Below are 24947 nucleotides of genomic sequence, written 5' to 3' on the forward strand. Positions count from 1 at the left end.
CCAATGAACTCTATAGTACCACCAATAACCTCTACAGTACCACCAACTAGTCTGGTGCCAATGACCTCTACAGTACCACCAACTAGTCTGGTGCCAATGACCTCTACAGTACCACCAACTAGTCTGGTGCCAATGACCTCTATAGTAGCACCAGCTGGTCTGGTGCCAATGACCTCTACAGTACCACCAACTAGTCTGGTGCCAATGACCTCTACAGTACCACCAACTAGTCTGGTGCCAATGACCTCTATAGTAGCACCAGCTGGTCTGGTGCCAATGACCTCTACAGTACCACCAACTAGTCTGGTGCCAATGACCTCTACAGTACCACCAACTAGTCTGGTGCCAATGACCTCTATAGTAGCACCAGCTGGTCTGGTGCCAATGACCTCTACAGTACCACCAACTAGTCTGGTGCCAATGACCTCTACAGTACCACCAACTAGTCTGGTGCCAATGACCTCTACAGTACCACCAACTAGTCTGGTGCCAATGACCTCTATAGTAGCACCAGCTGGTCTAGTGCCAATGACCTCTATAGTACCACCAGCTGGTCCTAACCCTAATCCTCTATAGTACCACCAGCTGGTCCTAACCCTAATCCTCTATAGTACCACCAGCTGGTCCTAACCCTAATCCTCTATAGTACCACCAGCTGGTCCTAACCCTAATCCTCTATAGTACCACCAGCTGGTCCTAACCCTAATCCTCTATAGTACCACCAGCTGGTCCTAACCCTAATCCTCTATAGTACCACCAGCTGGTCTGGTGCCAATGACCTCTACAGTACCACCAGCTGGTCTGGTGCAGCCATCTAACTTGTTTTTCAACCACTACACAAATTTCTTGTTAACAAACTATAGTTTTGGCAAGTCGGTTAGGACATGTACTTTGTGCATGACACAAGTCATTTTTCCAACAATTGTTTACAGACAGATTATTTCACTTATAATTCACTGTATCACAATTCCAGTGGGTCAGAAGTTTACATACACTAAGTTGACTGTGCCTTTAAATAGCTTGGAAAATTCTGTCATGATTTAGAAGCTTCTGATAGGCTAATTGATATCATTTGAGTCAATTGGAGGTGTACCTGTGGATGTATTTCAAGACCTACCTTCAAACTCAGTGCCTCTTTGCTTGACATCATGGGAAAAATCAAAAGAAATCAGCCAAAACCTCAGAAAAAAATTGTTGACCTCCACAAGTCTGGTTCATCATTGGGAGCAAATTCCAAATGCCTGAAGGTACCACGTTCATCTGTACAAACAATAGTACGCAACTATAAACACCATGGGACCACGCAGCCTTCATACCGCTCAGGAAGGAGACGCGTTCTGTCTCCTAGAGATGAACGTACTTTGGTGCAAAAAGTGCAAATCAATCCTAGAACAACAGCAAAGGACTTTGTGAAGATGCTGAAGGAAACAGGTACAAAAGTATCTATATCTACAGTAAAATGAGTCCTATATTGACATAACCTGAAAGGCTGCTCAGCAAGGAAGAAGCCACTGCTCCAAAACCGCCATAAAAAAGCCAGACTATGGTTTTCAACTGCACATGGGGACAAAGATCGTACTTTTTGGAGAAATGTCCTCTGGTCTGATGAAACAAAAATAGAACTGTTTGGCCATAATGAACATCATTATGTTTGGAGGATAAAGGGGCAGGCTTGCAAGCCGAAGAACACCGTCCCAACCGTGAAGCACGGGGGTGGCAGCATCATGTTGTGGGGGTGCTTTGCTGCAGGAGGGACTGGTGCACTTCACAAAATAGATGGCTTCATGAGGAAGGAAAATTATGTGGATATATTGAAGCAACATCTCAAGACATCAGTCAGGAAGTTAAAACTTGGTCACAAATGGGTCTTCCAAATGGACAATGACCCCAAGCATACTTCCAAAGTTGTGGCAAAATGGCTTAAGGACAACAAAGTCAAGGTATTGGAGTGGCCATCACAAAGCCCTGACCTCAATCCCATAGAAAATTTGTGGACAGAACTGAAAAAGCGTGTGCGAGCAAGGAGGCAACAAACATGACTCAGTTACACCAGCTCTGTCAGGAGGAATGGGCAAAATTCACCCAACTTATTGTGGGAAGCTTGTGGAAGGCTACCTGAAACGTTTGACCCAAGGTAAACAATTTAAAGGCAATGCTACCAAATACTAATTGAGTGTATGTAAACTTCTGACCCACTGGGAATGTGATGAAAGAAATAAAAGCTGAAATAAATCATTCTCTCTACTATTATTCTGACATTTCACATTCTTAAAATAAAGTGGTGATCCTAACTGACCTAAAACAGGGAATTTTTACTAGGATTTAAATGTCAGGAATTTAAAAAAAACTGAGTTTAAATGTATTTGGCTAAGGTGTATGTAAACTTCTGACTTCAACTGTAGATATTCCATGAAAAAAAAATCGGCCTTTTCCAGCTACAATAGTCATTTACAGGGTGGCAGGTAGCCTAGTGGTTACAGCATTGGACTTGTAACCGAAAGGTTGCAAGATCAAATCCCCGAGCTGACAAGGTAAAAGTTCTGCCCCTGAACAAGGCAGTTAACCCACTGTTCCTTGGGCGTCATTGAAAATATGAATTTATTATTGACTGACTTGCCTAGTTAAATAAAGGTTAAAAAAAGTACAACAGTAACAATGTCTACACTATATTTCTGATCAATTTGATATTTGAGTGGACAAACATTTTTTGCTTTTCTTTCAAAAACAAGGAAATTCCTAAATGACCCCAAACTTTTGAAAGGTAGTGTAGATGTAGGTAGAGTTAAGGTGACTATGCATAGATAATAAATAGAGAGTAGCAGCAGAGGGGTCTGGGTAGCCCTTTGATTAGCTGTTCAGGAGTGTTATGGCTTGGGGGTAGAAGCTGTTTAGAAGCCTTTTGGACATAGACTTGCCGTGCGGTAGCAGAGAGAAAAGACTATGACTAGGGTGGCTGGAGACTGTGACAACTTTTAGGGCCTTCCTCTGACACCGCCTGGTATAGAGGTCCTGGATGGCAGGAAGCTTGGCCCCAGTGATGTACTGGGCCGTATGCACTACCCTCTATAGCGCCTCACGGTCAGATGCCGAACAGTTACCATACCAGGCAGTGATGCAACCAATCAGGATGCTCTCGATGGTGCATCTGTAGAACCTTTTGAGGATCAGAGGACCCATGCCAAATCTTTTCAGTTTCCTGAGGGGGAATAGGCTTTGTCGTGCCCTCTTCACGACTGTCTTAGTATGTTTGGACCATGATAGTTTGTTGGTGATGTGGACACCAAGGAACTTGAAACTCTCGAACCGCTCCACTACAGCCATGTTGATGTTAATGGTCCTGTAGTCCACAATCATCTCCTTTGTCTTGATCACGTTGAGGGAGAGGTTGTTGTCCTGGCACCACACTGCCAGGTCTCTGACCTCCTCCCTATAGGCTGTCTCATCGTTGTCGGGGATCAGGCCTGCCACTGGCAAACTTAATGATGGTGTTGGAGTCGTGCCTGGCCGTGCAGTCATGAGTGAACAGGGAGTACAGGAGAGGACTGAGCACTCACCCCTGAGGGGCCCCTGTGTTGAGGATCAGCGTGGCGGATGTGTTGTTACCTACCCTCACCACCTGGGGGCGACCCGTCAGGAAGTCCAGGATCCAGTTGCAGAGGGAGGTGTTTAGTCCCAGGGTCCTTACCTTATTGATGACCTTTGAGGGCACTATGGTGTTGAACGCTGAGCTGTAGTCAATGCATAGCATTCTCACATAGGTGTTCCTTTTGTCCAGGTGGGAAAGGGCAGTGTAGAGTGCAATAGAGATTGCATCATCTGTGGATATGTTTGTTGGGTTGGAGTGGGTCTAGGGTTTCTGGGATAATGGTGTTGATGTGAGCCATTACCAGCCTTTGGGACTACTTACCAAAGTTGGTGTTATTTGGACTTAAGGTTCATGAGAATATATTTTTTAAAAGGTTTTCTAAAATGTCCAAGATAGAGGAAAATCTATCCTGATGGACCTTATGGGTCCTTGAGGCAAATTTGTTTCAGCATGAGGAAAAACACTTACATACAAAGTTTAAAGTCTATCGGTCAAACAGGGCGAAGGATATGAGGGTTTAAGTGAGACTGCTTATAGCAGCGCCACCTATAGGCCAATCGGTGTCATTATTTTTAACCAAGTTACTCGTGGCCTCTGGTAACCTTTTTTTTCTAATTTGACACAAAAACGAATCTATGCTTGTTAAATTCTAAGAATAACAGTAGGTTTCACAGTGACCTTTAATGATACATTTCCTGGCACAGGATGCATTTTGTAATTAAGATGTCATAAAATATCATCTTCAGTCATATTTATGCCAGATCTATGACATTTACATAAAGATGTTTTAATGATAAATGATTAAGTAGACAGATCTGATGAACCAGAAAGGTGTAGTGTTGCTGTGAGACGGTAAATCCATCGAGCCAGACACCAGGGATACTACACAATATGGCTTTATGAAGATGGTCTCAAGTTTCCAGCATTTCAGGTACAGTGAAATGCTTAACTCTCTGGGAGATTGGATGAAAAATGGATCTGTCACACACACACACACACACACACACACACACACACACACACACACTCCTGTCCTCCTCTGTTCATCTCTTCTAGCAACAAACCAACCTTATCTCGGGGCTGAACCTGAATGCTCTGGGAATCTTCTCCACTGGTTTGTCTGTTTTACCGCCAGCAACAGGCCCCCGAGGAGCACCCCCCGGACCCTTCCTAGTGAGTACACTAGTACACTACACACCTCGTACCCTTCCTAGTGAGTACACTAGTACACTACACACCTCGAACCCTTCCTAGTGAGTACACTGTACACCCTGTACCCTTCCTAGTGAGTACACTACACACTACACACCCCGGACCCTTCCTAGTGAGTACACTGTACACCCTGGACCCTTCCTAGTGAGTACACTAGTACACTACACACCCCGAACCCTTCCTAGTGAGTACACTGTACACCCTGGACCCTTCCTAGTGAGTACACTAGTACACTACACACCCCGGACCCTTCCTAGTGAGTACACTAGTACACTACACACCCCGGACCCTTCCTAGTGAGTACACTAGTACACTACACACCTCAGCCCTTCCTAGTGAGTACACTAGTACACTACACACCTCGAACCCTTCCTAGTGAGTACACTGTACACCCTGGACCCTTCCTAGTGAGTACACTACACACTACACACCCCGGACCCTTCCTAGTGAGTACACTACACACCCCGGACCCTTCCTAGTGAGTACACTGTACACCCTGGACCCTTCCTAGTGAGTACACTAGTACACTACACACCCCGAACCCTTCCTGGTGAGTACACTACACACCCCGGACCCTTCCTAGTGAGTACACTGTACACCCTGGACCCTTCCTAGTGAGTACACTAGTACACTACACACCCCGAACCCTTCCTAGTGAGTACATTAGTACACTACACACCCCGAACCCTTCCTAGTGAGTACACTAGTACACTACACACCCCGAACCCTTCCTAGTGAGTACACTACACACCCCGTACCCTTCCTAGTGAGTACACTAGTACACTACACACCTTGGACCCTTCCTAGTGAGTACACTAGTACACTACACACCCCGACCCTTCCTAGTGAGTACACTACACACCCCGGACCCTTCCTAGTGAGTACACTAGTACACTACACACCCCGCACCCTTCCTAGTGAGTACACTACACACCTCGAACCCTTCCTAGTGAGTACACTAGTACACTACACACCCCGCACCCTTCCTAGTGAGTACACTACACACCCCGGACCCTTCCTAGTGAGTACACTACACACCCCGGACCCTTCCTAGTGAGTACACTAGTACACTACACACCCCGAACCCTTCCTAGTGAGTACACTACACACCCCGTACCCTTCCTAGTGAGTACACTAGTACACTACACACCTTGGACCCTTCCTAGTGAGTACACTAGTACACTACACACCCCGACCCTTCCTAGTGAGTACACTACACACCCCGTACCCTTCCTAGTGAGTACACTAGTACACTACACACCCCGCACCCTTCCTAGTGAGTACACTACACACCTCGAACCCTTCCTAGTGAGTACACTAGTACACTACACACCCCGCACCCTTCCTAGTGAGTACACTACACACCCCGGACCCTTCCTAGTGAGTACACTACACACCCCGAACCCTTCCTAGTGAGTACACTAGTACACTACACACCTCGTACCCTTCCTAGTGAGTACACTAGTACACTACACACCCCGCACCCTTCCTAGTGAGTACACTACACACCTCGAACCCTTCCTAGTGAGTACACTGTACACCCCGGACCCTTCCTAGTGAGTACACTAGTACACTACACACCTCGTACCCTTCCTAGTGAGTACACTACACACCCCGGACCCTTCCTAGTGAGTACACTGTACACTACACACCCCGTACCCTTCCTAGTGAGTACACTACACACCCCGGACCCTTCCTAGTGAGTACACTACACACCCCGAACCCTTCCTAGTGAGTACACTAGTACACTACACACCTCGAACCCTTCCTAGTGAGTACACTGTACACTACACACCCCGGACCCTTCCTAGTGAGTACACTACACACCCCGGACCCTTCCTAGTGAGTACACTACACACCCCGAACCCTTCCTAGTGAGTACACTACACACCCCGGACCCTTCCTAGTGAGTACACTACACACCCCGGACCCTTCCTAGTGAGTACACTACACATCCCGGACCCTTCCTAGTGAGTACACTAGTACACTACACACCCCGGACCCTTCCTAGTGAGTACACTACACACCCCGGACCCTTCCTAGTGAGTACACTACACACCCCACACCCTTCCTAGTGAGTACACTAGTGCACTACACACCACGGACCCTTCCTAGTGAGTACACTACACACCCCGAACCCTTCCAAGTAAGTACGCTGTACACCCCGGACCCTTCCTAGTGAGTACACTGTACACTACACACTACACACCCCGGACCCTTCCTAGTGAGTACACTACACACCCTTCCTAGTGAGTACACTACACACCCCGTACCCTTCCTAGTGAGTACACTACACACCCCGGACCCTTCCTAGTGAGTACACTAGTACACTACACACCCCAGACCCTTCCTAGTGAGTACACTACACACCCCTCCCCTTCCTAGTGAGTACACTACACACCCTTCCTAGTGAGTACACTACACACCCCGAACCCTTCCTAGTGAGTACACTACACACCCCGAACCCTTCCTAGTGAGTACACTACACACCCCGGACCCTTCCTAGTGAGTACACTACACACCCCGGACCCTTCCTAGTGAGTACACTACACACCCCGGACCCTTCCTAGTGAGTACACTACACACCCCGGACCCTTCCTAGTGAGTACACTACACACCCCGGACCCTTCCTAGTGAGTACACTACACACTACACACCCCGGACCCTTCCTAGTGAGTACACTGCACACCCCGGACCCTTCCTAGTGAGTACACTACACACTACACACCCCGGACCCTTCCTAGTGAGTACACTAGTACACTACACACCCTGGACCCTTCCTAGTGAGTACACTGTACACTACACACCCCGGACCCTTCCTAGTGAGTACACTACACACCCCGGACCCTTCCTAGTGAGTACACTAGTACACTACACACCTCGAACCCTTCCTAGTGAGTACACTGTACACTACACACCCCGAACCCTTCCTAGTGAGTACACTACACACCCCGGACCCTTCCTAGTGAGTACACTACACACCCCGGACCCTTCCTAGTGAGTACACTACACATCCCGGACCCTTCCTAGTGAGTACACTAGTACACTACACACCCCGGACCCTTCCTAGTGAGTACACTACACACCCCGGACCCTTCCTAGTGAGTACACTACACACCCCGGACCCTTCCTAGTGAGTACACTAGTACACTACACACCACGGACCCTTCCTAGTGAGTACACTACACACCCCGGACCCTTCCTAGTGAGTACACTACACACCCCGAACCCTTCCTAGTGAGTACACTACACACCCCGGACCCTTCCTAGTGAGTACACTACACACCCCGGACCCTTCCTAGTGAGTACACTACACACCCTTCCTAGTGAGTACACTACACACCCCGTACCCTTCCTAGTGAGTACACTACACACCCCGGACCCTTCCTAGTGAGTACACTAGTACACTACACACCCCGGACCCTTCCTAGTGAGTACACTACACACCCCTCCCCTTCCTAGTGAGTACACTACACACCCTTCCTAGTGAGTACACTACACACCCCGAACCCTTCCTAGTGAGTACACTACACACCCCGGACCCTTCCTAGTGAGTACACTAGTACACTACACTTCTCGTACCCTTCCTAGTGAGTACACTACACACCCCGGACCCTTCCTAGTGAGTACACTAGTACACTACACACCCCGGACCCTTCCTAGTGAGTACACTACACACCCCTCCCCTTCCTAGTGAGTACACTACACACCCTTCTTAGTGAGTACACTACACACCCCTCCCCTTCCTAGTGAGTACACTACACACCCCGAACCCTTCCTAGTGAGTACACTACACACCCCGGACCCTTCCTAGTGAGTACACTACACACCCCGGACCCTTCCTAGTGAGTACACTACACACCCCGAACCCTTCCTAGTGAGTACACTACACACCCCGGACCCTTCCTAGTGAGTACACTACACACCCCGGACCCTTCCTAGTGAGTACACTAGTACACTACACACCCCGAACCCTTCCTAGTGAGTACACTAGTACACTACACACCCCGGACCCTTCCTAGTGAGTACTCTACACACCCCGTACCCTTCCTAGTGAGTACACTACACACCCCGGACCCTTCCTAGTGAGTACACTACACACTACACACCCCGGACCCTTCCTAGTGAGTACACTACACACCCCGGACTCTTCCTAGTGAGTACACTACACACTACACACCCCGAACCCTTCCTAGTGAGTACACTAGTACACTACACACCCCGGACCCTTCCTAGTGAGTACACTACACCCCCCTCCTTCCTAGTGAGTACACTACACACCCTTTCTAGTGAGTACACTACACACCCCGAACCCTTCCTAGTGAGTACACTACACACCCCGAACCCTTCCTAGTGAGTACACTACACACCCCGAACCCTTCCTAGTGAGTACACTACACACCCCGGACCCTTCCTAGTGAGTACACTTCACACCCCGGACCCTTCCTAGTGAGTACACTACACACCCCGAACCCTTCCTAGTGAGTACACTACACACCCCGGACCCTTCCTAGTGAGTACACTACACACCCCGGACCCTTCCTAGTGAGTACACTAGTACACTACACACCCCGAACCCTTCCTAGTGAGTACACTAGTACACTACACACCCCGGACCCTTCCTAGTGAGTACACTACACCCCCCTCCTTCCTAGTGAGTACACTACACACCCTTCCTAGTGAGTACACTACACACCCCGAACCCTTCCTAGTGAGTACACTACACACCCCGGACCCTTCCTAGTGAGTACACTAGTACACTACACACCCCGGACCCTTCCTAGTGAGTACACTACACACCCCGGACCCTTCCTAGTGAGTACACTACACACCCCGGACCCTTCCTAGTGAGTACACTAGTACACTACACACCCTGGACCCTTCCTAGTGAGTACACTGTACACTACACACCCCGGACCCTTCCTAGTGAGTACACTACACACCCCGGACCCTTCCTAGTGAGTACACTACACACCCCGGACCCTTTCTAGTGAGTACACTACACACCCCGGACCCTTCCTAGTGAGTACACTACACACCCCGGACCCTTCCTAGTGAGTACACTAGTACACTACACACCTCGAACCCTTCCTAGTGAGTACACTGTACACTACACACCCCGAACCCTTCCTAGTGAGTACACTACACACCCCGGACCCTTCCTAGTGAGTACACTACACACCCCGGACCCTTCCTAGTGAGTACACTACACATCCCGGACCCTTCCTAGTGAGTACACTAGTACACTACACACCCCGGACCCTTCCTAGTGAGTACACTACACACCCCGGACCCTTCCTAGTGAGTACACTACACACCCCGGACCCTTCCTAGTGAGTACACTAGTACACTACACACCACGGACCCTTCCTAGTGAGTACACTACACACCCCGGACCCTTCCTAGTGAGTACACTACACACCCCGAACCCTTCCTAGTGAGTACACTACACACCCCGGACCCTTCCTAGTGAGTACACTACACACCCCGGACCCTTCCTAGTGAGTACACTACACACCCTTCCTAGTGAGTACACTACACACCCCGTACCCTTCCTAGTGAGTACACTACACACCCCGGACCCTTCCTAGTGAGTACACTAGTACACTACACACCCCGGACCCTTCCTAGTGAGTACACTACACACCCCTCCCCTTCCTAGTGAGTACACTACACACCCTTCCTAGTGAGTACACTACACACCCCGAACCCTTCCTAGTGAGTACACTACACACCCCGGACCCTTCCTAGTGAGTACACTAGTACACTACACTTCTCGTACCCTTCCTAGTGAGTACACTACACACCCCGGACCCTTCCTAGTGAGTACACTAGTACACTACACACCCCGGACCCTTCCTAGTGAGTACACTACACACCCCTCCCCTTCCTAGTGAGTACACTACACACCCTTCTTAGTGAGTACACTACACACCCCTCCCCTTCCTAGTGAGTACACTACACACCCCGAACCCTTCCTAGTAAGTACACTACACACCCCGGACCCTTCCTAGTGAGTACACTACACACCCCGGACCCTTCCTAGTGAGTACACTACACACCCCGAACCCTTCCTAGTGAGTACACTACACACCCCGGACCCTTCCTAGTGAGTACACTACACACCCCGGACCCTTCCTAGTGAGTACACTAGTACACTACACACCCCGAACCCTTCCTAGTGAGTACACTAGTACACTACACACCCCGGACCCTTCCTAGTGAGTACTCTACACACCCCGTACCCTTACAAGTGAGTACACTACACACCCCGGACCCTTCCTAGTGAGTACACTACACACTACACACCCCGGACCCTTCCTAGTGAGTACACTACACACCCCGGACTCTTCCTAGTGAGTACACTACACACTACACACCCCGAACCCTTCCTAGTGAGTACACTAGTACACTACACACCCCGGACCCTTCCTAGTGAGTACACTACACCCCCCTCCTTCCTAGTGAGTACACTACACACCCTTCCTAGTGAGTACACTACACACCCCGAACCCTTCCTAGTGAGTACACTACACACCCCGGACCCTTCCTAGTGAGTACACTAGTACACTACACACCTCGTACCCTTCCTAGTGAGTACACTACACACCCCGGACCCTTCCTAGTGAGTACACTAGTACACTACACACCCCGGACCCTTCCTAGTGAGTACACTACACACCCCTCCCCTTCCTAGTGAGTACACTACACACCCCGAACCCTTCCTAGTGAGTACACTACAGACCCCGAACCCTTCCTAGTGAGTACACTACACACCCCGGACCCTTCCTAGTGAGTACACTTCACACCCCGGACCCTTCCTAGTGAGTACACTACACACCCCGAACCCTTCCTAGTGAGTACACTACACACCCCGGACCCTTCCTAGTGAGTACACTACACACCCCGGACCCTTCCTAGTGAGTACACTAGTACACTACACACCCCGAACCCTTCCTAGTGAGTACACTAGTACACTACACACCCCGGACCCTTCCTAGTGAGTACACTACACCCCCCTCCTTCCTAGTGAGTACACTACACACCCTTCCTAGTGAGTACACTACACACCCCGAACCCTTCCTAGTGAGTACACTACACACCCCGGACCCTTCCTAGTGAGTACACTAGTACACTACACACCTCGTACCCTTCCTAGTGAGTACACTACACACCCCGGACCCTTCCTAGTGAGTACACTAGTACACTACACACCCCGGACCCTTCCTAGTGAGTACACTACACACCCCTCCCCTTCCTAGTGAGTACACTACACACCCCGAACCCTTCCTAGTGAGTACACTACACACCCCGAACCCTTCCTAGTGAGTACACTACACACCCCGGACCCTTCCTAGTGAGTACACTTCACACCCCGGACCCTTCCTAGTGAGTACACTACACACCCCGAACCCTTCCTAGTGAGTACACTACACACCCCGGACCCTTCCTAGTGAGTACACTACACACCCCGGACCCTTCCTAGTGAGTACACTAGTACACTACACACCCCGAACCCTTCCTAGTGAGTACACTAGTACACTACACACCCCGGACCCTTCCTAGTGAGTACTCTACACACCCCGGACACTTCCTAGTGAGTACACTACACACCCCGGACCCTTCCTAGTGAGTACACTATACACTACACACCCCGAACCCTTCCTAGTGAGTACACTACACACCCCGGACCTTTCCTAGTGAGTACACTACACACTACACACCCCGGACCCTTCCTAGTGAGTACACCACACACCCCGGACCCTTCCTAGTGAGTACACACTACTGCCCTTTCCTAGTGAGTACACTACACTAATCTACAGGCCCTACCTCGTGAATACACTCCATGGCTTGCTATTCTATATACAATTTGAAGGAGCAGAAATCATTTTATTTTTGCAGAGAAATGAATCAATCTTGAAGCAGGTAAATTGGTGTGAGTGAGAATGTGTCCATGTATATAAGTGAGAGATTTAATAAATGACTCACAGTGCTTATTACCTGAAATATACAGGAGAGGTTGTGAAGGGATGTGTGTTTCCTCTGTACAGCCCATCTAACCCCAGTCTGTCTCCACAGGGTCTTAGTGGTTTATATGGGGTTCCACCAGCCAGTGCCATACAGTGCCAGCACTCAGTAAGTCCTCATTTCACACACATTTTAGGTCCTCATTTTTATTTCTGAACAGTGACATGCAACTCCAAGATAGCCTTTGTTTTAATCAAGGTTATTATTATTTTGTGATTTGAATATTCATTTTTATTTAAATCAAGGTTATTATTATTTTGTGATTTGAATATTCGTTTTTATTTAAATCAAGGTCATTATTATTTTGTGATTAGAATATTCGTTTTTAGTTATATTTGGAGTTTTTTAGATTTCTATTTGAAATTCAGTTCTGTTTCGGTTAGTTTTCAGACTTGATTGACTAGTTTTATTAAAAACATTTCTATTTAGTTATCAGCTTTAATGTTTAGTTTTAGAAAGTAGCCAATGGGAGGCTAGGAACCATTTACTGTATGTGTTGTAGGCCTATAGTTCTTTATTTGGGGATGTGACTTCCTGCCACTGGGTAGACATAACATCTTTGTATCGGTGTCTGAGACGGCAGCGCCATCTTGAAAGAGTACATTGTATTTTTCACGGAGGGAATGAGGGACCAGCCAATGAAGTTGGAAGTCCCGCCCAGTTGACTATATCAAAATGGCTAGTATCCAATGGCGCTGCCCCATGCTAAACACAGACTTCTGGCCACTAGAGAACTCCATACAACTCCAAGGCCAGGACATAGGTTTGCTTAGGTTTAAATTATAAATAAATCCTAATAAATTATAAATAAAAATACTTTGATTTAAAGGATAAGCACCTAGACTGGTGCAATAAATATGGTGGGAAGTAAACTCTTGCCCATCTTTACACCAATCCAATGCTTTAACTTTAGTGGCAGATGTAAGAAGAATCAAGTACCTTTAATCTTCTGTCCTCGGTTGCATCACTCACTACCGAGTTCCAAACTGCCTCTGGAAGCAACGTCAGCACAAGAACTGTTCGTTGGAAACTTTATGAAATGGGTTTCCATGGCCGAGCAGCCGCACACAAGCCTAAGATCACCATGCGCAATGCCAAGCGTCGGCTGGAGTGGTGGAAAGCTCGCCACCATTGGACTCTGGAGCAGTGGAAATGCGTTCTCTGGAGTGATGTATCACGCTTCACCATCTGGCAGTCCGACGGATGAATCCGGGTTTGGCGGATGCCAGGAGAACACTACCTACCCGAATGCATAGTGTCAACTGTAAAGTTTGGTGGAGGAGGAATAATGGTCTGGGGCTGTTTTTCATGGTTCAGGCCCCTTAGTTCCAGCATACAATGACATTCTAGATGATTCTGTGCTTCCAACTTTGTGGCAACAGTTTTGGGAAGGCCCTTTCCTGTTTCAGCATGACAACGCCCCCGTGCACAATGCTAGGTCCATACAGAAATGGTTTGTTGAGATCTTGACTGGCCTGCACAGAGCCCTGACCTCAATCCCATCGAACACCTTTGGGATGAATTGGAACGCCAACTGCGAGCCAGGCCTAATCGCCCAACATCAGTGCCCGACCTCACTAATGCTCTTGTGGCTGAAAGGAGGCAAGTCCCCTTAGCAATGTTCCAACATCTAGTGGAAAGCCTTCCCAGAAGAGTGGAGGCTGTTATAGCAGCAAAGGAGGGACCAACTCCATATTAATGACCATGATTTTGGAATGAGATGTTCAACGAGCAGGTGTCCACAAACATACTTTTGGTCATGTAGTGTAAGTAATATTAAAACGTGCATCACTGAGGGTTAATAAAAACAGCCGCAACAGCAAAAAAAGCTGCAATACAACTCTTCTTCAAAATCTCAGTTCACAGCCAGGTATTTCCACAGCTCACACAGGCCCTTAATGCCATAACAGGTTGACCTCCCGGATAGACAGTGGTCTCAGACACAATCTTTGATGCGAGGAAGCTATATTTCTGAAGCACTGTGGTAGAGATGCTTGCTGAATTCATTGTGCTGGCATCTTCCTGGGGTCCTGCTGCTCCACTGCTGTACTCTCTGATTTGCTGAAGTACAAAAGACTGCTTCCCTCAGTGGCTCCATCAGGCATACTGCTGTAGGGGTTGGATCAAAGTTAACTGCCAGATGATTCAGTATGCATGCAAAGCCCTCATTCAGTGACTTCAGGAGGACCTGTGCCAACGGTTTTGCAAAAGTAGTTGACTGCAAGTCTGCTTCAAGATTGAGAAGGCACGGCATCGTGTCAGACAGCTGCTGGCTTTCAGTTGGAAAGTTGGTCGGTGTGTTCTAGTTTGGCCCAGTCACCGGTCAGCAAGCTGTTCTAGCTTGGCCCATTCACCGGTCAACAAGCTGTTCTAGTTTGGCCCATTCACCGGTCAGCAAGCTGTTCTAGCTTGGCCCATTCACCGGTCAGCAAGCTGTTCTAGCTTGGCCCAGTCACCAATCAACCAGCTGGTCTAGCTTGGCCCATTCACCGGTCAACAAGCTGTTCTAGTTTGGCCCATTCACCGGTCAGCAAGCTGTTCTAGCTTGGCCCATTCACCGGTCAGCAAGCTGTTCTAGCTTGGCCCAGTCACCGGTCAGCAAGTTGTTCTAGTTTGGCCCATTCACCGGTCAGCAAGTTGTTCTAGCTTGGCCCAGTCAACAAGCTGTTCTAGCTTGGCCCATTCACCAGTCAACAAGTTGTTCTAGTTTGGCCCATTCACCGGTCAGCAAGCTGTTCTAGTTTGGCCCATTCACCGGTCAACAAGTTGTTCTAGTTTGGCCCATTCACCGGTCAGCAAGCTGTTCTAGCTTGGCCCATTCACCGGTCAGCAAGCTGTTCTAGCTTGGTCCATTCACCGGTGAGCAAGTTGTTCGGTGTCACGCTCTGTGTTCTCCCGCAGATTTCTTCCCTGTTAGCTACTGATAGCTAATGATGCACAAGCTAGGTCTATTTGAAACATCTGCATCTACTGGCAGCATTTGACCGCCAGATTCAGAAGCTTGAAGATAAAATGGCGCCGTACTGGATGGCGACCATTTTGCAGGCTCCGACCCAACTTTGCTATTTCGTCAGCCACCTCTTCCCTCCATTCTACTGGCCAATGTACAGTCACTAGATAATAAGATGGAGGACCTCTGATCGTCCCTCCATTCTATTGGTTAATGTACAGTCACTAGATAATAAGATGGAGGACCTCTGATCGTCCCTCCATTCTACTGGCTAATGTACAGTCACTAGATAATAAGATGGAGGACCTCTGATCGTCCCTCCATTCTACTGGCTAATGTACAGTCACTAGATAATAAGATGGAGGACCTCTGATCGTCCCTCCATTCTACTGGCTAATGTACAGTCACTGGATAATAAGATGGAGGACATCTGATCGTCCCTCCATTCTACTGGCTAATGTACAGTCACTGGATAATAAGATGGAGGACCTCTGATCGTCCCTCCATTCTACTGGCTAATGTACAGTCACTAGATAATAAGATGGAGGACCTCTGATCGTCCCTCCATTCTACTGGCCAATGTACAGTCACTAGATAATAAGATGGAAGACCTCTGATCGTCCCTCCATTCTACTGGCTAATGTACAGTCACTAGATAATAAGATGGAGGACCACCCATGGCTATCCAACTCTATGGATTCTTCATTCCCCGGGTGGTCAGGACAGTAGAGTCGGGGAAATCAAGGGGGGCGGAGGGGTTTGCCTCTACATAAATGTCAACCCACTGTTCACCCATCTTGGAATACCTGACGCAGTAAGGATGACCAGGGATGTTCTCTTGATAAGTGTGTGAATTAGACAATTTTTCTGTCCTGCTAAGCATTCAAAATGTAACGAGTACTTTTGGGTGTCAGGGAAAATGTATGGAGTAAAAAGTACATTATTTTCTTTAGGAATGTAGTGGAGTAAAAGTTAAAATTCTCAAAAATATAAATAGTAAAGTAAATTACAGATACTACTTAATTAGTACTTGAGAATTTTTACACCACTGACTGGAACTGACCCTGTATATTGTATGGTTACCCCTATACATATCTACCTCACTCCAGTATCCCTGCACATTATGTGTTTATGATGGCCCAGAGGGGATGGCTGCCATCTTATCGGCTCTTAACCAACCATTTTCTTTTTTCACATTCGTAACTTATTTTGTACATAATGTTGCTGCTACCATCTCTTATAACTGAAAAGATCTTCTGGACATCAGAACAGCGATTACTCACCTCAAACTGGATGAAGAATTTTTCTTTAACCTCTACGGGCTAGGGGGCAGTATTGAGAATTTTTGAAAAAAATATGTGCCCATTTTTAACTGCCTCCTACACCAACTCAGAAGCTAGAATATGCATATTATTGTTCAGGTTTGGATAGAAAACACTCTGAATTTTCTAAAACAGTTTGAATGGTGTCTGTAAGTATAACAAAACTCATATTGCAGGCAAAAACCTGTGAAAAATAGATTTAAAAAAAATGTGAATTTTGTGACTGTACTATTTAGTGTCATTGTTTTATAGATACCATAGTGAGAAAGGATTCAGTTCGCAACTCCTAAGGCTTCCACTAGATGTCAACGATCTTTAGAAAGTTGTTTGAAGCATCTGTGATGAATACAGACCGAATTAGAATGCTTGTAAGTTGACACGTCATCACTTCATTTTTTGCGCCTGCGCATAAATCTGAGAAGAGTGTCTTTGTCATAATCGTTTATTCTAGACACTTGATAGGTTGTGTGAAAATATTACTGATGTTTACTGATGTTTCACGTTAAAAATGGACCAAAAGATTAATGCTAAACAACGTTTGACATGTTTGAACAAACATAAATAGATTATTTACTAGGTTTTTTTTAGCTTTTCGGCGTGACTTTACACTGCCCACCTCATTTTGTGGGAGCCTACTGAACGCTAACTATTTGGACATAAATTATGAACTTTGTCAAAAGAAACCACATTTGTTCTGGACCTGGGATCCCTGGCAGCGCCTTCTGATGGAGATAATCAAAGGTAAGGGGATATTTAGAATGTTATTATCGATATTAGATGATGCTAATGCTAACTGTATAGCGTAGCTTAGCTTAGCTTATAGCTTAGCTTGTTGTTGTTAGCATAGTACCCAGTTCATTGCAAAATGTGATTTCCCAGTAAAGTTATTTTGAGATCTGGCCATTCGGTAGCAATTACGAGATGATAATATATTATTCTTTGAATGACAATATTATAATTTACCAATGTTTTCGAATGGTAATTCCGTGATTTGTATTGCTGGATTCACTGGGAGCATTCGAGCCGAAAAAAATTCTGAATTTCACCGCGACTGTAAATGCTGTTTTTGGATATAAATATGAACTTGATGGAACTAAAAATGCATGTATTGTATAACATAATGTCCTATGAGTGTCATCTGATGCAGATTGTCAAAGGTAAGTGCATAATTCTAGCTAGTTTTCTGTCTGTTGATGCCCTTCTTTGAATTGGCTAAACATTACACGCAGCTATTGTCAATGTACTCTCCTCACATAACCTAACTTTATGCATTCTCCGTAAAGCCTCTGAAAATCGGACAGCGTGGTTAGATTTAGGAGATATATCTTTCAAATGGAGGAAAATAGTTGATTATTTGATTATTTGAAATGATTACTCTTGCAGTTTTGAATTCCCCGCCATGGTCACATGACAATGAATCCCAATACCGGGATAAGATCCTGCCCCCTGGCCTCAACAGGTTTTAATGAGTCGGACGAGAGGGATTTACTCCAAACACCCGAACAGGCCCTCTTCCCCGTTATTCACTCAACAAGGAAACAAAGATTTTGCGTAAAGAGATCAGAGTTCCTTGTGAGGATCAGGCGACGACTGGCTAATCTGCCTTTGACATCCGTCCTGCTAGCTAACGTTCAATAGCTGGAAAATAAATGGGACGAACTGAAAGCATGTATATCCCACCAACGGGACATTAAAAACTGTAATATCTTATGTTTCACCGAGTCGTGGCTCAACGACGACATTAAGAACATACAGCTGGCGGGTTATACACTCTACCGGCAGGATAGAACAGCAGCCTCTGGTAAGACACGGGACGGGGGCCTATGCATATATGTAAACAACAGCTGGTGCTCGATATCTAAGGAAGTCTCAAGGTTTTGCGCACCTGAGGTAGAGTATCTCATGATAAGCTGTAGACCACACTATCTACCTAGAGAGTTTCTGTATTTTTCGTAGCTGTCGTCTACATTCCACCACAGACCGATGCTGGCACTACAATCGCACTTAATGAGCTGTATACCGCCATAAGCAAACAGGAAAACGCTCATTCAGAGGCGATGCTCCTAGTGGCCGGGGACTTTAATACAGGGAAACTTAAATCAGTTTTAAATCCTTTCTATCAGCATGTTAAATGTGCAACCAGAGGGGGAAAAAATTCTAGACCACCTTTACTCCACACACAGAGACGCATACAAAGTTCTCCCTCGCCCTTCATTTGGCAAATCTGACCATAATTCTATCCTCCTGATTCCTGCTTACAAGCAAAAATTAAAGCGAGAAGCACATAGGAACACCTATGTGAGAATGCTATTCATTGACTACAGCTCAGCGTTCAACACTATAGTGCCCTTAAAGCTCATCAATAAGCTAGGGACCCTGGGACTAAACACCTCCCTCTGAAACTGGATCCTGGACTTCCTGACGGACCGCCCCCAGGTGGTGAGGGTAGGTAACAACACATCCGCCACGCTGATCCTCAACACAGGGGCCTCTCAGGGGTGCGTGCTCAGTCCCTTCCCGTACTCCCTGTTCACTCATGACTGCGTGGCCAGGCACGACTCCAACACCATCATTAAGTTTGCCGATGACACAACAGTGGTAGGCCTGATCACCGACAACGGCGAGACAGCCTATAGGGAGGAGGTCAGAGACCTGGCCGTGTGGTGCCAGGACAACAACCTCTCCCTCAATTTGATCAAGACAAAATAGATCATTGTGGACTACAGGAAAAAGATGACCGAGCACGCCCCCATTCTCATCGACGGGGCTGTAGTGGAGCAGGTTGAGAGCTTCAAGTTCCTTGGCATCCACATCACCAACAAACTAACATGGTCCAAACACACCAAGACAGTCGTGAAGAGGGCACGACAAAACCTATTCCCCCTCAGGAGACTGAAAAGATTTGGCATGAGTCCTCAGATCCTCAAAAGGTTTTACAGCTGCACCATTGAGAGCATCCTGACTGGCTGCATCACTGCCTGGTGTGGCAACTGCTCGGCCTCCGATCACAAGGCACTACAGCGGGTAGTGCGTAAGGTCCAGTACATCACCGGGGTCAAGCATCCTGCCATCTAGCACCTCTACCAGGTGGTCAGAGGAAGGCCCTAAAAATTGTCAGACTATAGCCACGCTAGTCATAGACTGTTCTCTCTGGTACCGGACGGCAAGTGGTACCGGAGCGCCAAGTCTCGGTCCAAGAGGTTTCTTAACAGCTTCTACCACCAAGCAATAAGACTCCTGAACAGCTAATCAAAAGGCTACCCAGACCCCTCTGCTGCTACTCTGTATATAAGCTATGCATAGTCACCTTAACTCTACCTACATGTACATATTACCTCAATTACCTTGACTAACCGGTACCCCCTGTATATAGCCTCCACATTGACTCTGTACCGTAATACCCTGTATATAGCCTCCACCTTGACTCTGTACCGTAATACCCTGTATATAGCCTCCACATTGACTCTGTACCGGTACCCCCTGTATATAGCCTCCACATTGACTCTGTACCGGTACCCACTGTATATAGCCTCCACATTGACTCTGTATCGGTACCCCCCCTGTATATAGCCTCCACATTGACTCTGTACTGGTACCCCCTGTATATAGCCTCCACATTGACTCTGTACCGGTACCCCCTGTATATAGCCTCCACATTGACTCTGTACCGTAATACCCTGTATAAAGCCTCCACATTGACTCTGTACCGGTACCCCCTGTATATAGCCTCCACATTGACTCTGTACCGGTGCCCCCTGTATATAGCCTCCACATTGACTCTGTACCGGTACCCCCTGTATATAGCCTCCACATTGACTCTGTACCGGTGCCCCCTGTATATAGCCTCCACATTGACTCTGTACCGGTACCCCCTGTATATAGCCTCCACATTGACTCTGTACCGGTACCCCCTGTATATAGCCTCCACATTGACTCTGTACCGTAATACCCTGTATAGAGCCTCCACATTGACTCTGTACCATAACACCCTGTATATAGCCTCCACATTGACTCTGTACCGTAATACCCTGTATAGAGCCTCCACATTGACTCTGTACCGTAACACCCTGTATATAGCCTCCACATTGACTCTGTACCGTAATACCCTGTATATAGCCTCCACATTGACTCTGTACCGTAATACCCTGTATATAGCCTCCACATTGACTCTGTACCGTAATACCCTGTATATAGCCTCGCTGTTGATATTTACCGCTGCTCTTTAAATATTTGTTATTCTTATCTCTTACTTTTTTGGGGGGTTTTTTCTTAAAATTGTTGGTTATTGTATTCGGCGCTTGTGACAAATACAATATGATTTGACATTATAAATATGGTACTGGAACTGACCCTGTATATAGTATGGTATTAACTGATCCTGTATATAGTATGGTATTAACTGACCCTGTATATAGTATGGTATTAACTGATCCTGTATATAGTATGGTATTAACTGACCCTGTATATAGTATGGTATTAATTGTATATAGTATGGTATTAACTGATCCTGTATATAGTATGGTATTAACTGTATATAGTATGGTATTAACTGACCCTGTATATAGTATGGTATTAACTGACCCTGTATATAGTATGGTATTAACCTGACCCTGTGTATAGTATGGTATTAACTGTATATAGTATGGTATTAACTGATCCTGTATATAGTATGGTATTAACTGTATATAGTATGGTATTAACTGACCCTGTATATAGTATGGTATTAACTGACCCTGTATATAGTATGGTATTAACTGATCCTGTATATAGTATGGTATTAACTGATCCTGTATATAGTATGGTATTAACTGACCCTGTATATAGTATGGTATTAACTGACCCTATATATAGTATGGTATTAACTGATCCTGTATATAGTATGGTATTAACTGATCCTGTATATAGTATGGTATTAACTGATCCTGTATATAGTATGGTATTAACTGACCCTGTATATAGTATGGTATTAACTGACCCTGTATATAGTATGGTATTAACTGTATATAGTATGGTATTAACTGTATATAGTATGGTATTAACTGATCCTGTATATAGTATGGTATTAACTGTATATAGTATGGTATTAACTGATCCTGTATATAGTATGGTATTATCTGTATATAGTATGGTATTAACTGATCCTGTATATAGTATGGTATTAACTGACCCTGTATATAGTATGGTATTAACTGACCCTGTATATAGTATGGTATTAACTGTATATAGTATGGTATTAACTGTATATAGTATGGTATTAACTGTATATAGTATGGTATTAACTGTATATAGTATGGTATTAACTGACCCTGTATATAGTATGGTATTAACTGACCCTGTATATAGCATGGTATTAACTGATCCTGTATATAGTATGGTATTAACTGATCCTGTATATAGTATGGTATTAACTGTATATAGTATGGTATTAACTGACCCTGTATATAGTATGGTATTAACTGATCCTGTATATAGTATGGTATTAACTGACCCTGTATATAGTATGGTATTAACTGATCCTGTATATAAGATGCTTACTTACTGTGTTCTTCATATTTATTCTTATTTCTCGTGGGGTTTTTCTAGTATAACATTGTTATTGATTATTGCATTGTTGGGTTTGTCCTTGAAACGAAAACCCCATTAGGAAAAAAAGCTTTACCCCATTTAGATTTTTGCCCAAACGTTTAGAAGACAAAAAAACTAAACATAATTTAAGGTTTTTATTTTAGTTCATTTTCAGTTTACTATAACCTCTCTGGGCTAGGCGTCCCACCTACTCAACAGCCAGTGGAATCCCGTGGCGCGATATTCAAATACCTTAGAAATGCTATTACTTCAATTTCTCAAACATATGACTATTTTACACCATTTTAAAGACAAGACTCTCGTTAATCTAACCACACTGTCCGATTTCAAAAAGGCTTTACAACGAAAGCAAAACATTAGATTATGTCAGCAGAGTAACCAGCCAGAAATAATCAGACACCCAATTTTCAAGCTAGCATATAATGTCACATAAACCCAAACCACAGCTAAATGCAGCACTAACCTTTGATGATCTTCATCAGATGACAATCGTAGGACATTATGTTATACAATACATGCATGTTTTGTTCAATCAAGTTCATATTTATATCAAAAACCAGCTTTTTACATTAGCATGTGACTAGCATGTGACTAGCATTCCCACCGAACACTTCCGGTGAATTTACTAAATTACTCACGATAAACGTTCACAAAAAACATAACAATTATTTTAAGAATTATAGATACAGAACTCCTGTATGCAATCGCTATGTCCGATTTTAAAATAGCTTTTCGGTGAAAGCACATTTTGCAATATTCTGAGTAGATAGCCCGGCCATCACAGGCTAGCTATTTTGACACCCACCAAGTTTGGCACTCACCAAACTCAGATTTACTATAAGAAAAATTGGATTACCTTTGCTGTTCTTCGTCAGAATGCACTCCCAGGACTTCTACTTCAATAACAAATGTTGGTTTGGTTCCAAATAATCCATAGTTATATCCAAATAGCGGCGTTTTGTTCGTGCGTTCAAGACACTATCCGAAGGGTAAAGAAGGGTGACGCGCCCGGCGTGTTTCGTGACAAAAAATGTCAAAATATTCCATTACCGTACTTCGAAGCATGTCAAACGCTGTTTAAAATCAATTTTTATGTGATTTTTCTCGTAAAAAAGCGATAATATTCCGACGGGGAAACCCTGTTTTCGTTCAAAGACTGAAAATGTAAACATGGTGGAGTCTCGTGCACGCGCGCCCCAGTCTCATTGTTCTCAGATCGACCACTTACCAAATGCGCTACTGTTTTTCAGCCATGGCCTGCAAAGTCATCATTCAATGTTCTGGCGCCTTCTGAGAGCCTATGGGAGCGTTAGAAAATGTCACGTTATGCCAGAGATCCCCTGTTTTGGATAGAGATGATCAAGAAATGGTCAGAGAGGGCGCTTCCTGTTTGGAATCTTCTCAGGTTTTGGCCTGCCAAATGAGTTCTGTTAAACTCACAGACACCATTCAAACAGTTTTAGAAACGTTAGGGTGTTTTCTATCCAAATCAAACAATTATATGCATATTCTAGTTACTGGGCAGGAGTAGTAACTAGATTAAATCGGGTACGTTTTTTATCCGGCCGTGCAAATACTGCCCCCTATCCCCAATTTTAATTTTGTATAATTATAGAAGCAAGAGCAGAGGCGAACTTTTAATGTGAAAATGACAGAGAGACATGGTCTGTGTGTTGTCTCTCTCAGCAGTCTCCAGAGCAGGAGGTGGTGTATCTCGTCATCCCAACCCAGGCTGTCGGGGCCCTGATCGGGAAAAAGGGGCAGCACATCAAACAGCTAGCACGCTTCGCCGGGGCCTCCATCAAGGTAGGAGGACATCTCCTTTTTCAACAACACCAGGCGGAGAAATATATATTTTTTCTTACAGTACTTCTTATTCCTTTAAGCTAAACAAATCATAAACTATTTACATTAGAAAATGTTGTTACTGCGCCGAAGGAAAGCCAAGGGCCTTGAAAGCATCTCAGGATCATCCGACTCTTGAATCTTACTGTTCTGTGGTCTGTGTTGGTTGAGTCACTGTTCTGTGGACCAGGCATCCTAAAGATCCCGTCTAACCGTAACGGACCAGGCATCCTAAAGATCCTCTCTAACCGTAACGGACCAGGCATCCTAAAGATCCCGTCTAACCGTAACGGACCAGGCATCCTAAAGATCCTCTCTAACCGTAACGGACCAGGCATCCTAAAGATCCCGTCTAACCGTAACGGACCAGGCATCCTAAAGATCCTCTCTAACCGTAACGGACCAGGCATCCTAAAGA

At 45.8% G+C, this 24947-nt stretch overlaps 1 protein-coding gene across 2 annotated transcripts in view; it reads left to right on the forward strand.

The window, feature by feature from the left end:
* Window positions 1–24947, forward strand: part of igf2bp2a (insulin-like growth factor 2 mRNA binding protein 2a) — a 98548-nt gene that overhangs the window by 70448 nt on the left and 3153 nt on the right. The window contains exons 10-12 of one of the 2 annotated variants that reach the window (XM_029712444.1): window positions 4643–4759; window positions 12878–12934; window positions 24374–24490. In XM_029712444.1, the coding sequence (XP_029568304.1) occupies window positions 4643–4759; window positions 12878–12934; window positions 24374–24490 (291 nt within the window). Of the gene's footprint in view, window positions 1–4642; window positions 4760–12877; window positions 12935–24370; window positions 24491–24947 lie in introns of both variants that reach the window. The other variant, XM_029712443.1, reaches the window with a different exon arrangement.

The sequence above is a fragment of the Salmo trutta genome, chromosome 24 (genome assembly GCF_901001165.1).
Source record: "Salmo trutta chromosome 24, fSalTru1.1, whole genome shotgun sequence".
Lineage (NCBI taxonomy): Eukaryota > Metazoa > Chordata > Actinopteri > Salmoniformes > Salmonidae > Salmo > Salmo trutta.